Source organism: Nothobranchius furzeri, chromosome 7 (genome assembly GCF_043380555.1).
Source record: "Nothobranchius furzeri strain GRZ-AD chromosome 7, NfurGRZ-RIMD1, whole genome shotgun sequence".
Taxonomy (NCBI): Eukaryota; Metazoa; Chordata; class Actinopteri; order Cyprinodontiformes; family Nothobranchiidae; genus Nothobranchius; species Nothobranchius furzeri.
Genome location: NC_091747.1, coordinates 26,741,354 through 26,755,751, shown reverse-complemented (window position 1 = coordinate 26,755,751; position 14,398 = coordinate 26,741,354). Strand labels below are relative to the sequence as shown.

Sequence of the window (14,398 nt, the reverse complement as noted above, 5' to 3'; positions counted from 1 at the left end):
TTAACATCTGTCTCAGGATGTACTTTATCAGTAACATCTGTATCAGGATGTACTTTATCAGTAACATCAGTATTAGGTTGTACTTTATTACTAACATCTACTCCAGACTGTACTTTATCAGTAACATCTGTGTCAGACTGTAGTTTATCAGTAACATCTGTATCAGGATGTACTTTATCAGTGACATCTGTATCAGGATGTACTTTATCAGTAACATCAGTATTAGGTTGTACTTTATACTAACATCTACTCCAGACTGTACTTTATCAGTAACATCTGTGTCAGACTGTAGTTTATCAGTAACTTCTGTATCAGGCTGAAGTGTCTCAGTAACATCTGTATTAGGGTTGTCACGGTAACCGGTGTAGCAGTAAACCCCGGTAAAAAAAGTTGACAAAAATAATAACCGTCTTGTTTTTAAAAAATATATTACCTCGGTGGATTACCGTGGCAGTGACCAACGCATGCACGAGCTGTTTTCAGCTCTGTCTTGTCAAATGCACCACGTTCGTTACGAAAAAGTTACTTTGAATATTCAACTGAAAAAGAGGCGAGCTGAAGAAAACGTAAGGAGCACTGAAGAAACGTGAGCAACAGTGAAGCAAGCACAGAGGGATCCGTTACTGTGTGTGTGTGTGCGTGGATGGGCCAGACGGACTGAGCTCCCGGCTGCAGTTTTGTGTGTAGGGAGGGGCGGGCGCTCTGTGACTGGCCCAATGAGAATTTTCCTTCAGCACAATTACAGATATTTACAAGCTTTACTCATTTCACGCTTGTATTCGTCAAAAATGCTTTATCCGTACCGGATACTAGTCTGAAACGAGTATCCGGCTTATCCCTAGCTGTAACCACCCTGCCCTGCCTCTTCCTCCTTGCTGTCTGCCGGCTGTGATCACAAGCAACAACAGAGTAGTTCCCGCTGCTTCTTCGGGAAACAGTGCAAAAAAATAAATAAATAAATAATAAAATTTAAAAAAATCAATAAAACTTGGGATCTTGTAGCCGTGGCGTGCCGCTTACAACTATGTAAGGGAAACACTGTGTATCAGAATGTAGCAACCTCGTCATCTGTATTTCCTTGACCTTTCAGTTGGTCGCATGTTGGTGCGCCATCCCGTGTTCGTGTCTGACCTGGAGCGTTTTCCTTTCCTGTTTGGCAAAGACTTGATCGATCGTTTCAAGCCCATTTTTGACCTCTATGGGTTGAAAATCTGGACTTGGTTGACTCAACCGCTGCCCATGAAGCTCCCCCAGGACCTCATTACACCTTGTGGTGTTGCGAACATCAACAATGCCAATGTGGCTAGACATTATGGTGTTTCACTAGTCAGGCTCAGCCCTAGATTATGTGTCGTCAGTGCTCCCTGAGACACCTCAACCTGTAGCGTGCGCTCAACCTACCAAAAGGGGGGGTGAGGGTCACTCTGACACAGCACCATCACAGGCTGACCCAGTTCTTTCTGGCTGCACTCACACGCCAACCCATTGTCCTCTGGAGTCCATCCCAAAGGGGAACCATCTAAAGTCCACCCCGGCACAGAGCCCTCCACAGTCCGCTCCTGCGTCTGTCTCTAGTCTTCATCCATCGGGATTCCAAGTTTCTGGACTGACAAAGTTTATGATGTGGGTCGTGTGTATCTTCAAGATATCTGACGCGGCTATAGCTACTATTAAATCTGACGCGGCTATAGCTACTATTAAGCCTTGTCTATCGCAGTTATATGACCCTGGGCCCTCTTCGTGGATCACCCTTAAGGAGCACCCTGAACTGGTGATGATCAACTACCATCTGGTCACCCAGAAGGGTTTATCAAATTTGACCCTGAAATGGCCTGTGCACGGACACTACTAAGTTCCTTTCTGACACTGGTGGCAACTGGACTCGTGCTAGGATGAGGCACGTTGAAGTCAACATCACTCACGTGTTACTCCAGCTACAGAATTTCACGGTTACCATTTCGGAGCTTCCTGGTGCCAACCGTAGGGAGAAACCTTTCCTTCCAGAGCTCTTTTCCATTGCCGATGCCATTGGTTCCATCTTTAACTTGGGCTTCTGAGCTGTCAATTCCATCAAAATTGAAGCTGTAAAACGTTATGACACCGAGCTTCAGACAGAAGTTCCTTCACTGTGTTAATTGGTGCTTCGCCAGTAGCGTGCTTTGAATCTACAAGACGAATTTCTGCATGAGCTATCTTCCGATCCCAGACTCAACTTTCACTCAGTGACTTGCTCCTGGACCTCTTCTGACTCGGTTATCTTCCTAACTTTGTGTTTACATAGCTGTCTGTCGCTCAGATTGGCATACGCACTGCTCCGTCACTTCTCTGCACGGTAGATCCCCATGAGGACCTCGCTCCGTAACTTGGGGATCCAGCTAAAACTCGCTCTGGCGCCCAGGGCGTACCTCCAGGACTAATGAGCGGGGGATGAGTTTTCCTCCTTCTCTCTCTCTACGTTCTCTGACTCAAGTTATGCAAGTCCTGTGTTTGAATGTGTGGGTGTGTGTCTACATGTAAAGATGACCTAGTCAATATTATGTTTACGAACAGTCTTGGTTGGCATTGATGATGTGACACGTTTTAATATCAGCAAAGATCTGTTAAAACTGCTAAGATTAATTCAAGTTTCTTCTTCAAAACTTACATTTTTATAAATAAATTCATTTTTCTAATATACAATTTAATAAATTTACATTTCTACAATCATTAAGGGTTTGGAAGGGTGTTTGTTTCTCCTGCAGCATGTGTGTTGAAGGATCTACCACCATCCTCTCCTTCCTTGTGACCCTTCTACAACTGCTTTAAGGATACTGAATGCTTCTACTCCTGACCTCAAGTCCTTGAAAGGGGTGGGGGGTAATGTTGGGAAAGGCCAACAAGGTTATATGTCCACAGGCATTATTATAAAGTGTTGTTTCTCTGGCATACCCAAAGTACCTAGTTTCAGAATCAATCGAATATCAAAGACTCAATAATATTGATAATCCATGTTTTTATGGAATATTACATTATATTGAATACCTTTGTATTCTATTGACGATTTAATCAAAGTAACCACTAACAAACTGTTACAGCATCTAGACCAGGCTGTAGTTTAGCAATAACATCTGTATCCGGGTGTGTAACAGTAACATGGGTCGGTTTTAGTTAACTAACATCTTTACCATCTTTGTCAGGACAGAACTCTATTCTGACCCACTCAGAGTGACGACCGCTCTTTGTGGCCCGAACTTGAAGCACGAAGATGCTCAGGTAGTGCAGGTTTAACCCTGTGAGGTCACATGACCTCTGAGATGTCTCCTTACACACAGTGAGCCACTTTGGAACTCTCGTCTTCAGCTTGAACCGCCTAAGGAGACAAAACATGGAACTAGTTACTGGAGTGTGGTGAAAACTACTCTGATTACTCAAAAGTGAAACACTGAACTTTAATCTGTTGGGTCAGTTGTGAAAAGAAAGACTTACGGGATGCATTGTGTGGTGAAGGTGACACCGCTGGATTCTTCACTTCCTTGATCCCAGGTCCAGACCAGGGTATAGTTGGTGTTTAAGGTGATCATGGTGGGGTTTTGAGGTGGGGCCAGCTCAGCTTCAGCTGCAAGAAAACAAATTGTAAAGGCTAGGGTAAACTGACCAGAAGAAAGGATGTCCCAGTCCTCTCAGTTGTTGTGCCTCCATACAAATTCAGCACTTTCAGGACTCTGCACTCATCTCAGCATGTAGGCCACTGACCAGCGTCCACAGCAACATTATTACCAGTGAAAGTTTTATTTTGTCAAAGTACAGCCTAACTTATTCCATTTGGAGAATGTAACATGTAAAATGTGATGCTCAATGATGGGTAGAAAGCTCGGCCTTTTACGGCGCTCTGAGACAACAAAGCTCTGAATTAGGGCTGCACGATATTAGGAAAACCTGCGATATTCAATAACAGTGCTTAATATTGCGATATCGATATTACTTGCGATAAATGAACAAATACTAAAGTATGCTGTGTTGATGTCGTCTGGCGTGTGACGTCTGCTCTGGGTTCAAAGCAAACAAAAACTAATGCATGAATTCCATTACAACATAACATTTTTATTGCAAAAATATGCAGCTGCACCTGCTACTGTATTAGCAGCTGCACCTGCTATTGTATTAGCAGCAAAACAACAAACTGCTTCCACAGTGTTACAGCTCACGTTTTTGCCCTTCCATCTGAAGTGCAGCGTCGCCGGGAAAACCAGAGTGTATCTAATATCCAGGTTGTGCAACTCCTGCTTTACCGAGGTGAAGGCCTTCCATCTCTCCGCCAGCTCCTTCGCCATGTCCGGGAACACAGAGAGGCGGCATCCCTCCCAAACAATCCCTCGCTTCTCCTTAGCAGCGCCGATCACCTTGTCTCGCGCCGACTGCCTCAAGAAGCGGATCAGCACCGGCCTCGGGGGTTGATGTTCATTCCATCTGTCTATGCACCCGCTCCCCTTCGAACTCCTTGCTCATCTTCACGCCGAGGCCCACGGCCAGGATCTTCCGCACGCATTCAAGTAATGTTCTGTTGGTACCGAAGGTCTCTCTTAGTCCCACCAGTCTCACATTATTTCGCCTGCTGTGGTTCTCAAGGGCTTGTACCCGATTCCGCATCATCTCCATTTGTCTGCTCACACTTCCCTTATCTTTCTGAAGATGCTCTGACGTCTCCTCCAGCTGCGTAATTCGTGTTTCAGCCTCACCAAGCCTCTCCTGCATGGCTGTCACCGTTGTAGTCAGCTCAGCAGTCGCCTGTTTAACAGACATGATATCTGTTGCGACGTTCTGGAGCATTTCACTCATTTTTGATATTTCTGCAAAAAGTCTTTCCAGGCTGACTGTCGCGTTCGTGGATGCTGGGTTTTCTCCCGTAGCACTGTCTTCTTCGTGGACTGGGTAGACGGTCGGGATGAGCTTTTAAAATATTTCGACGTCGACCTAACTTTGTAATGTTTTCAAACTAAATATCAAACATACGCAGTCTCAGTACTCACAATGAGCAATATTCCAGCAATATATTTGCGTTTTTCAGCTAAAATCCTGTTAGTAGCATGTGTGGGAAAGAGAGCTCCCCTAGCTTGCGGCCATCTTGGAAGCTGCACCCGCGTGACTCTCCAGCTGCTAGGTTGTTGACTGGCACAAGATGTCTCCAATATCTTATACTGGTGTTGGGGGAACTTTACTGGCTTCCCATACAGTACAAGGCCAAGTTTAAAGGCCAAGTTTAAAGTGCTGATGCTTGCTTATACGGCTCTTCGTGTGTGTGTGTGTGTGTGTGTGTGTGTGTGTGTGTGTGTGTGTGTGTGTGTGTGTGTGTGTGTGTGTGTGTGTATTGTTGTGCTGCCGTGCATTGTTAGTGAGAGCGCGCTTTGGGTCGTTGAGTTGAGCCTACAGATAAACGAAGAAGAAAGTGACGCCACCAACATTGGCGGTGCTCTGAGGAAGGCTTTAGCGTTAGCTGAAACTTGCAGATTGTTCAGCTACTGTGCATCGTCCATGACTGCGGGGGAGGGGGGTGGCCAGCCAGTCTTATCAAGCGCTGGGGGAAACCCTGCATCGTTGTTTCCCATCTGTGGTGGCCTCATGGAGAGGGCCATCGGCTAGCACACCGCTGCTAATCACTTCAACATTCTCCCTCTCCTGATAACATTTTACTCTCTTTGACATTGAATGTGCTACTACTAGTTTACCCATTTAATTATAGATTCACAAGGATAAATACAATAAATTTTATCACTCACCAAACAGAATATTTACTAATAAATCACAACGTAACCATAAAAACATTTGGTACTGGATTCCATGCTTTTGTTCTTTTTAAACACAGAAACAGTTTTGTTTACCTGTTTTGTAGCTACAGTTTTGCCGACGGCTGCCGGCTTCTTCAGGCTGACGCTGATGGTGGCGCGTCACTTCCTTCTCCGTTTATCTGCAGGCAGCAGAGGACGTTGTCGCCCTCTACTGCCCGCTCTCCCCTCTCCGACGATGCAGTCCCATGCGTGGTCCAGCGTGTAAACTCCGTCGTCCCTGTTCATGGTCCCACATCCACGTCTCCTTATCTCGATTGCTTCCTTGATCCGTCTTTTGTATTTTTGTTGTTCTGTGGTTATGATCCGTGTGTTGTCCCAGTCATTATATGGTTTTCTCTTAAGCAATGATCTGTTACGGCTGACTTTTTTATTGTACTTTCTGCTTCTTCTTTTGCTGCTCTTGTGTGATTACGATTTGCCTCTTTCTCGCACTCCTTTCTGTGTTCTACTGTTCGTGTGTTGAGTTGGCGTCCGGTTTCTCCTATGTATGTTTTATTGCAGAGTTTGCATGGGATTTCGTAAACGACTCCACATTTAAGTCCAGCTGATATTTTGTCTGTTGTTCTGTTTAACACCGAACAACAAAAATACAAAAGATGGATCAAGGAAGCAATCAAGATAAGGAGACGTGGATGTGGGACCATGAACAGGGACGACGGAGTTTACACGCTGGACCACGCATGGGACTGCATCGTCGGAGAGGGGAGAGCGGGCAGTAGAGGGCGACAACGTCCTCTGCTGCCCGCAGATAAACGGAGAAGGAAGTGACGCGCCACCATCAGCGTCAGCCTGAAGAAGCCGGCAGCCGTCGGCAAAACTGTAGCTACAAAACAGGTAAACAAAACTGTTTCTGTGTTTAAAAAGAACGAAAGCATGGAATTAGAACCACGACACAGCAAGAACACACCTAAGATTTGGTACTGGAGCTGGGCAATAAATCGAAAACGTATCGTTATCGAAATTTCTGACTCTTATCGGGATAATTATCCCCATGTTAATACTTTTGATAAGTGTGTAGGTTGACAAGGTTCGTGTCCCTTTAAGAAGCTGTACCACCTTGAGTCATGTAAAAATGTGACTCAACCTAATACATGTGACAGCCCCATCTAGTGGACAACTATTGTTTCTGCACATACCTGTACTTCATACGTCCATTTATCGTTATCGAGGTGAAATCCTCAATATATCGTGAAATTGATTTTAGGCCATATCACCAAGCCCTACATGGAAGAAACTCCCTCCAGCAGTACCATGGCCTCAACATGAACACAAACGGAGTCGGCACAAGGAGCTAAAAATGTATGACTGATGATTCTGTGCAACTGCCAAGACTGAAAGCATGCACTGTGTCAAGTTGTGACAAAAGGACCAGTGCAAATCACATACAGTGGTGTGAAAAACTCTTTGCTATTTTTGACTAATGGTTAAATGTGTTTGATGATCAGAAACATTTTGTGTGACACACATGCAAAAGAATAAGAAATCAGGAAGGGGGCAAAGAGTTTTTCACACCACTGTATAGTGCATTTTAGATTTAAATTGCTTTTTTATATCGTTTGAATTTTCTTTATATGTTTGTTTCTATGCAATTCCATTTTTGGTTCTTTTTTAAAACACAGGACAGGTTTCTCTTTACCTTGCTGACAGTTTCGTTTGCGGACTGCAAAACTTCCTCAGAGCTGACGCTGATGGTGGGGTCACTTCCAACTCTGTTTATCCGCGGGCAGCAGAGGACGTTGTCGCCCTCTGATGCTCGCTCTCCCCTCTCCGATGATGCAGTCCGATGCACGATCTAATGTGTAGACCCCATAGTCTCTGTTCATAGTCCCACATCCACGTCTCCTTGTCTCTATGGCTTCTTTTATCAATCTTTTGTATTTCTGTTGTTCGGTGTTTATGACACTTGTGTTGTCCCAGTCCATTATACGGTTTTCTCTTGTGCAGTGATCTGTCACGGCTGACTTCTGTAGCAGAAATCCACATTTTATATCCTCAGGTTAACTTTGTATGGATTTACACGGACAAGAACAATAACATTTTCACACAGAGGGTTCTTTCACACTTAGCAGGAATCATATAAATTCCGACGGACCATTTTCAAACATCTGGCTAACTCCTACGACTCTCTCCCAGGATCGTAAAATGCACCATTTTGACTGGCCTCCCTTCTGCGCCAATCAGGAGGTGCAAGTAATATCAGAAGACTGGGTTGTTTTACATCAACCTCAGACTGACCCTTTTCTCAAGATAGGAGAAGTCGTAAAATTTCTTTTAGGTCCTCCTAGGAGCTTCAAGACCTGAGTCTTTATAAACCATGCATTCCTGTTTATCTACAATCAAAGAAGGTGTTTAGGTTGTTTACCCTTAAAACAGAAATCAAGGTGCTCTAAATTAGAATCTTATCTGCCACAGACCTAAACTGTTTGTTTTGTGTTTTCTTTTATGTTAAACCTGTGTCATTTGGTGATTCTCCAGTTAAAATCCATGCTAATGGTAAAACTGTCCAGTTTTAAGACATGAATTTTATTCTTTCCCGTTTAAAGTAATACTTTGATGCTAAAGTAATACTTTTTTAGGCTTTATATGAATAACTGTGTTAAACTGTGATCATGGACTTTCCATCTTGGTGAAGGTAGTTTATTTGGAAAAGCCACAGTGTCCTCCAGTGGTTTTTGAGTGAGATACAGGTGGGCATGCCCAAAAGGTTATGTAAGCACCCATCCGAACCTCGTGGCAACAGTTTTAAGAACCAAAGACGTCTTAAGCAAATCTCTGCTTGGCTTTTCCATCTTGGCCTAGCAAAGCGATGCGCTCAAAAGTTACAGTAAAAACTTAGATGCAACTCCGTTTGTTTTGTTTTGACTTCCTACGTGAAACGGGAAGTCTGCGTGTTCATCGAAACATTAAGAGTAAAAGCAGTTTGGAACACAGTTTGATGATTCGGCTCCGGTTTGGAATAATTTGGGCCTGCGATCTGAATTCCACGTTTTGAGGCCGCAGAGGTGAAGGAACCGAAAAGTCAAGCCACGATCGAGGATTACCACATCCTCTCCTTTCAAGACCAACGTTGACCGAACAGAGAGCCAGTAACATTTAATCCAAAAGGGCCACGAGCCAGGAACCCAAGGCTGTTGGAGCTGCTGGCCACCCTCCCGGCGACGGAAAGCAGGTCTGTGAATCATTTTCATCTGGCTGACTTTTCCTGCTAAGCCCGATTAGTGAACTCAGACTTAAACTTTTATGGCTTGTTATTTTCTATCCAAATTTCCGTTTATCTCTCAAGATTTATCTTCTTTCTCTGCTGCACACGAATGCTTATTCACACACACACACACACACACACACACACACACACACACACACACACACACACACACACACACACACACACACACACACTCCTGTATTCCTATACCCACAGGAACGCACACCCACATACATGCTCACTTGTTCTCTCAACAGAAGTTATTCCTAGTATTTACTATAATCTTATATGTCACCAAATTTCCACTTTTATTACAGACTAGTTATGTCATAGCACTGCCATAAAGCCTTGTGTTTATCCACTTACGTATTCTCAAGCATGAAACAATAAGCTGTGTTTGGTTCTCTTTGTCAGGTGTCACAACTGATGTTTGTAATAAATTCACAAAACTTAAATCATGCCTGATCATTGCCTAGCGATCTCGAGAATAGCTGGTGCATTCTGACAAGAATTCAGCTTTCAGATTAAAATGTGGTGTTAACTTTAAGACTGATTACATTGAGAATATATAAATATTAAATCCAGTGTCCCAGTTCACACAGACAAAACTGGGTGGTGCCCCGAGTTATTGAATATAAAATTATAAACGACAAAGACAAACTAAATCTACACCACATTTGAAATATAGCTATAAATCTATATATATTGCTACACTTCTTTATTGTGCTTTCTGCTTCTTGTTTTGCTGCTCTTGTGTGTCTTTGACTTGTTTCTCTCTCGCACTCCTTTCTATGTTCTATTGTTCGTATGTTAAGTAGTTGGCGTCGGGTTTCTCCTATGTATGTTTTACTGCAGTTTGCATGGGATTTCGTAAACGACTCCACATTTAAGTCCAGCTGGTATCTTGTCTTTTGGGTGTGCTAGTCTGTTTCTAACTGTTGTGTATGGTTTTGTTGGTGTGTTTATGTTGTGTTTTTTCATTGTTGCTCTTATTTTTCTGTTATGCCTCTGATGTATGGTAGGATTAGCACTGGTTTTGGTTCTTGTCTTTCTGGGTTTCTGGTTCTTTGCTTTGGTTGTTCTTTTCTTTCTGTTGTTGTTTGTTGTTTTCCTTTGTTTATTGCCCATGTCGGGTATCTGCAGGTCTTTAAAGCATGTTGTATGTGTTTGTCCTCTTGTTTACGGTCTCTTTCTTCTGTTATCATGTTTGCTCTGTGATGTAATGTTCTGATTACTGACATTTTGTGTATGGTGGGGTGTTCTGATGTCCATAATAGATACTGGTCTGTGTGTGTTGGTTTTCTATGTGTGTTTATGTTTAGGGTCCCAGTGGTCTGCCTGGTTATTTTCATATCCATAAATGCTACTGCCTTCTGTTTCTGACTCATAAGTGAACTTTATGTTGCCTGTGTCGTCAATGTTATTCAAGTGTTGTGTTAGTGTTTCTGTTTGTCATTTTGGTATGATTTCCAGTATGTCATCAGCGTAGCGTTTCCATCATTTTCTTTTGCAGTTGGGGGGGGGGGGGGGGGCAGTGGCTATGGCTTTTTGTTCTAGGTCTTCCATGAAAAACTCAAACAAGGCGGCTGATAACGGGTTACCCATGGCGAAGCCTTCCAGTTGTTTGTATATTGTGTTGTTGTATGTGAAGTAAGTGGAGTTAGCTACTAGTCCTATCAGTTGTGCTATGTCATCTGCTGTGAGGTTTGTCCTTTTGTGTAAAGTCTTGTCCTGTCTGATTCTGTTAACTACTATGTCTATGGTTTTTTGGGTCGGAGTTTTTGTGAACAGGGATGTGACGTCACGTGAGATGAGTATGTCGTTAGAGCTGAAACAACTAATCGATTTAATCGATTATAATCGATTATTAAAATAGTTAACAACTTTTTTAGTCATCGATTAGTTGTTTAATAATCATATTTTACCGCATAAAGTCTATTTTTTACCACAATCTGACATCGGTTACAATCTGTTAAATTTGCCGCCAGTGTGTGGCAGTAATGAGCCACTGATCTACCAGTGGGGCCGTAGAAGAAGAAATTAGCCAATAAGTGCCCTCGGTTTTCATGACGTATCACGTTACTGACGCGCATCTTGCTGTGAGAGATGGCGGATCAACAACAAATACGGAAGAAAAATAGAAGCGACAAAACAAGAGAAACCCCGGACAAAAACCTCACGAGTATGGGAGCACTTCACTAGATGCCTTGAAAAGACCGGTGACCTACAAAATATGCAAAAACCATGGCACGACGGAAGCACGACGTCCCTAAGTGAACATTTGAGACGAAAACGTGGGGGCTGATGCAGCAGAGGAATGTCCGGTAAGTAACAGAAAATAAACAAGCTAACGCAGATCACATTTGGGACTTAGTGTTAGCTGAGTTCGTTATAGTGGATGTTAAACATGTTTTTTTTTTTTTTGCCGCGTCAGTTTACGGTGTTCTACTTCTGATTGACTAGATGCAATCGTGAATCTCCTCCGTGTTGTGAATCATGCGCTTGCCAAATTTAGCACGTCTGTTTATAAGAATGTTCTCGTTAAGAGAAAAACGGCACAAACCCATAACTATGTTCCTCATTCAAAAAAGGACAACTCCGCGGAGAAAAATATACAGACGAGCTGTGTCCAGGTGAATATAATGCGGCATAGTTGTACACTTTCAATTTTTAAATACAGGAGAAATTCAGAAAGTCCTTTTTTTAACTATTAAAAGGCTGTTTTACTATCTAACGCTGTAAAACGCCTCACAACACATTTTTGTCAAAATAAATGATCACTGTATATTGTTAATTAATTCAAATAATGTAATATTGATTTAGTGTTGTAGTGTGTGTGCTGCTTTATTTTATATGTGTACTTAATTCAGGTTATTTGTGTTTCTTATGCAGAAAAAAACAAGCAACGATGGACAACTACATGGGGAACAAGACACTCACCCCCAGCAATGCATACCACTTACAAACTCTATTCCAGATTCTACATTATTTTTTATGGAATTTACCTCTTATATTTTGATGCCAAAAAATTATTCTGGACTGATATTTTGCACTGTTTAGCTCATTTTACACTGCTGACTGTGGTCATGTGCAATAAAATAGATTGCAGTCAACTGCACAATTCTCTTATGTTTTTCTTTTTCTTAACTGAAATGTATTCATCTCTTGTATAGGTTAAATAGCTAAACAATAACAAACCGATTAATCGATTAATCGAAAAAATAATCGACAGATTAATCGATTATGAAAATAATCGTTAGTTGCAGCCCTATATGTCGTTGTCTTCTATTGTAATCTTTTTTAGTTCTTTTGCCAGTTCTGTGCTATTTTTGCAGTGTTGATCTGTGTTACCTAATAACGGGCTGATGATTTTGCTGATTTGTTTTGTCATGTTGTATGTTGGTGTACCAATGCTATCTACTATTGGTCTAAGTGGGGTGTTTTGTTTGTGTATTTTTGGAGTTCTGTTCTGCTTTCTTTCCCTCTGTGATCTGTTGACATGCTATTTCTGTTGCTACAATAAATTCTTCACATGGTATTTTCTTTGGTGTTACTGCAACGTTTAAACCTTTTTTTAATATGCTTTCTTCTGCTTCTGTTAGTTCATATTGAGACAGGTTACATACCCATGTACTTTGTGTGGTGTTATCTTGTATTTATTTTCTCTTTTTCTTGTTGATGAGTTTGTTTAACTTCTTTGTGTGTCTTTCTTTAACTTTTATGAACTCTTTTTCCTGTTGTTCCATCGTGTGTCCTTTAATTTGTTCCTCCGTTTTTCATCTAGTTTGTAATTCCTTTTTAAGTCCAGGTGTCTTCTTTCCAGTTTGTTTTCCACTTGCATCTGTTTGGTTGCGACATTTCTTATCCTTTCTTTGAGTAGTGCTTTCTGTGTTCTTTCCATTATGTTCTGTGTCGTCTTTGTCCGGATCGGTGTTTTCAGCTGTAGGCTTGTTGGCGTGATGTTTTCGTCCCGGCATCTTAACTTTAAGCGAAGGTGGTTCCTTAGACGTGTGCGTTTTTGATGTAAACGTTCCAAACGGCGGAAGTCCTTTGTTCCTTGTCCGTATTTTTCTTTAAACGTCTTTGGTATGTTCTTTCTGTGTTTGGCTTCTAATTCCATTTTCGGTTATTTTTTAAAACACCGGAAAGGAAAAAAAAATTGTTTCTATGTGACGGTGGAGGACGTTCTGCAGATGTAAACATTACCATACATGCAATGTGCAAGATATGTAAACATAAAATACATAGTTGGTGCAATCATAAACAGTGTGTCCACGCTGGGGCTCTTTTTTGCGGGGGTGGGGTGGGGGTTTACAAGGTTCATTTTGACTGAGGGCATTGGCGGTTCTAGGGGCGGGGCCACAGGGGCACTGGCCCCTGCTGAAATCTGATTGGCCCCTGTAGTGCCCCTGTCCTGTCACTCATTTTTCCTTTGTGCGGTGATGAGATTATAGGTGGATGCAATTCCGAGTCCAAACACTAGTGGCCGCGTGGCGCTAAGGAGCAAAATAGTGTGTGAAATCTAACAGAAGAAGATTTGAAAGATTCCAAGGAGGGAGAACTTTCAACCGACATCTGAAGAGAGTTCATGTTATGAGGAGTCTTTTGGTAAGTCATGAATCACTATTTACTCACAGTTGCTATGTAAGTCATTTCTGACAATAAGTCAAATGGAAAGCAATGCCGACATTAGTTAACAGTAATGTTAAAGGCTTGTGGAAAAAACGTTAGCCCTTGCTAATCCATGTACTTCTTTTGTAATCTGCATTTTGTGTGTTAATAGTTGGCACTGTAATAGAGAACATGAAAAGAAAGGGTCAGATACAGGCGGGAATTCTGCAGTATTTTCCCAAGAGAGTGAGTGTGTCAGCTGGTGAAAACGAGCTTGGAGAAATCAGAGAGAGAGCAGCAGGAGGCAGTGGACCAGAGGCTGGAACAGGGCAAGGCATTCCCCCTTTATCAGGTCAGAAAGAATATAATCTTTATTGTGCAACAGTCATGTCAGATAAACACGAGAGACAGCCTCTTTTAGGACACACCATGCCGGGAAATCAGGTACGTGTAAACGCACCGTGGCGGCATGGTGTTGCGGGCATTTTGTGGCATTCGTGCTGCCACGGTTGATACTAATATCACCGCAACGCCGGACTTGTGAATGCATATTACAACTTGGCGCAACAGAAGGGGGTATCATGATCACGTGGGCAGTTACTGCCGAGCTCCGGCCGGCAACTATATTGAAAATGAAAGTAAACATGGGCCGTAAGTTTGGCTTTTCTAAACAGAATCAGCTGAGATGATGGCCGGGGAGCCTCTCCGTAAGAGTTGAAGCTCAGATCACCAGAGACTGCACGGGGACAGACATCTTCTG

General features: G+C 42.6%; 1 protein-coding gene and 1 long non-coding RNA gene across 2 annotated transcripts in view; one reads left to right on the top strand and one right to left on the bottom strand.

The window, feature by feature from the left end:
* Nucleotides 1-14,398, bottom strand: part of LOC107373063 (interferon alpha/beta receptor 1b) — a 46,442-nt gene that overhangs the window by 26,733 nt on the left and 5,311 nt on the right. Inside the window, exons 2-3 of the mRNA XM_054738384.2 lie at nucleotides 3,466-3,595; nucleotides 3,165-3,349 (exon numbers count right to left, since the gene is read on the bottom strand). Coding sequence (XP_054594359.2) covers nucleotides 3,165-3,349; nucleotides 3,466-3,595 — 315 coding nt within the window. The remainder of the gene's footprint in view (nucleotides 1-3,164; nucleotides 3,350-3,465; nucleotides 3,596-14,398) is intronic.
* On the top strand, nucleotides 11,120-12,148 carry LOC129161873 (uncharacterized). Its single transcript, XR_008561943.2, has 2 exons — nucleotides 11,120-11,351; nucleotides 11,920-12,148. It is a non-coding gene; the product is annotated as an uncharacterized lncRNA (long non-coding RNA).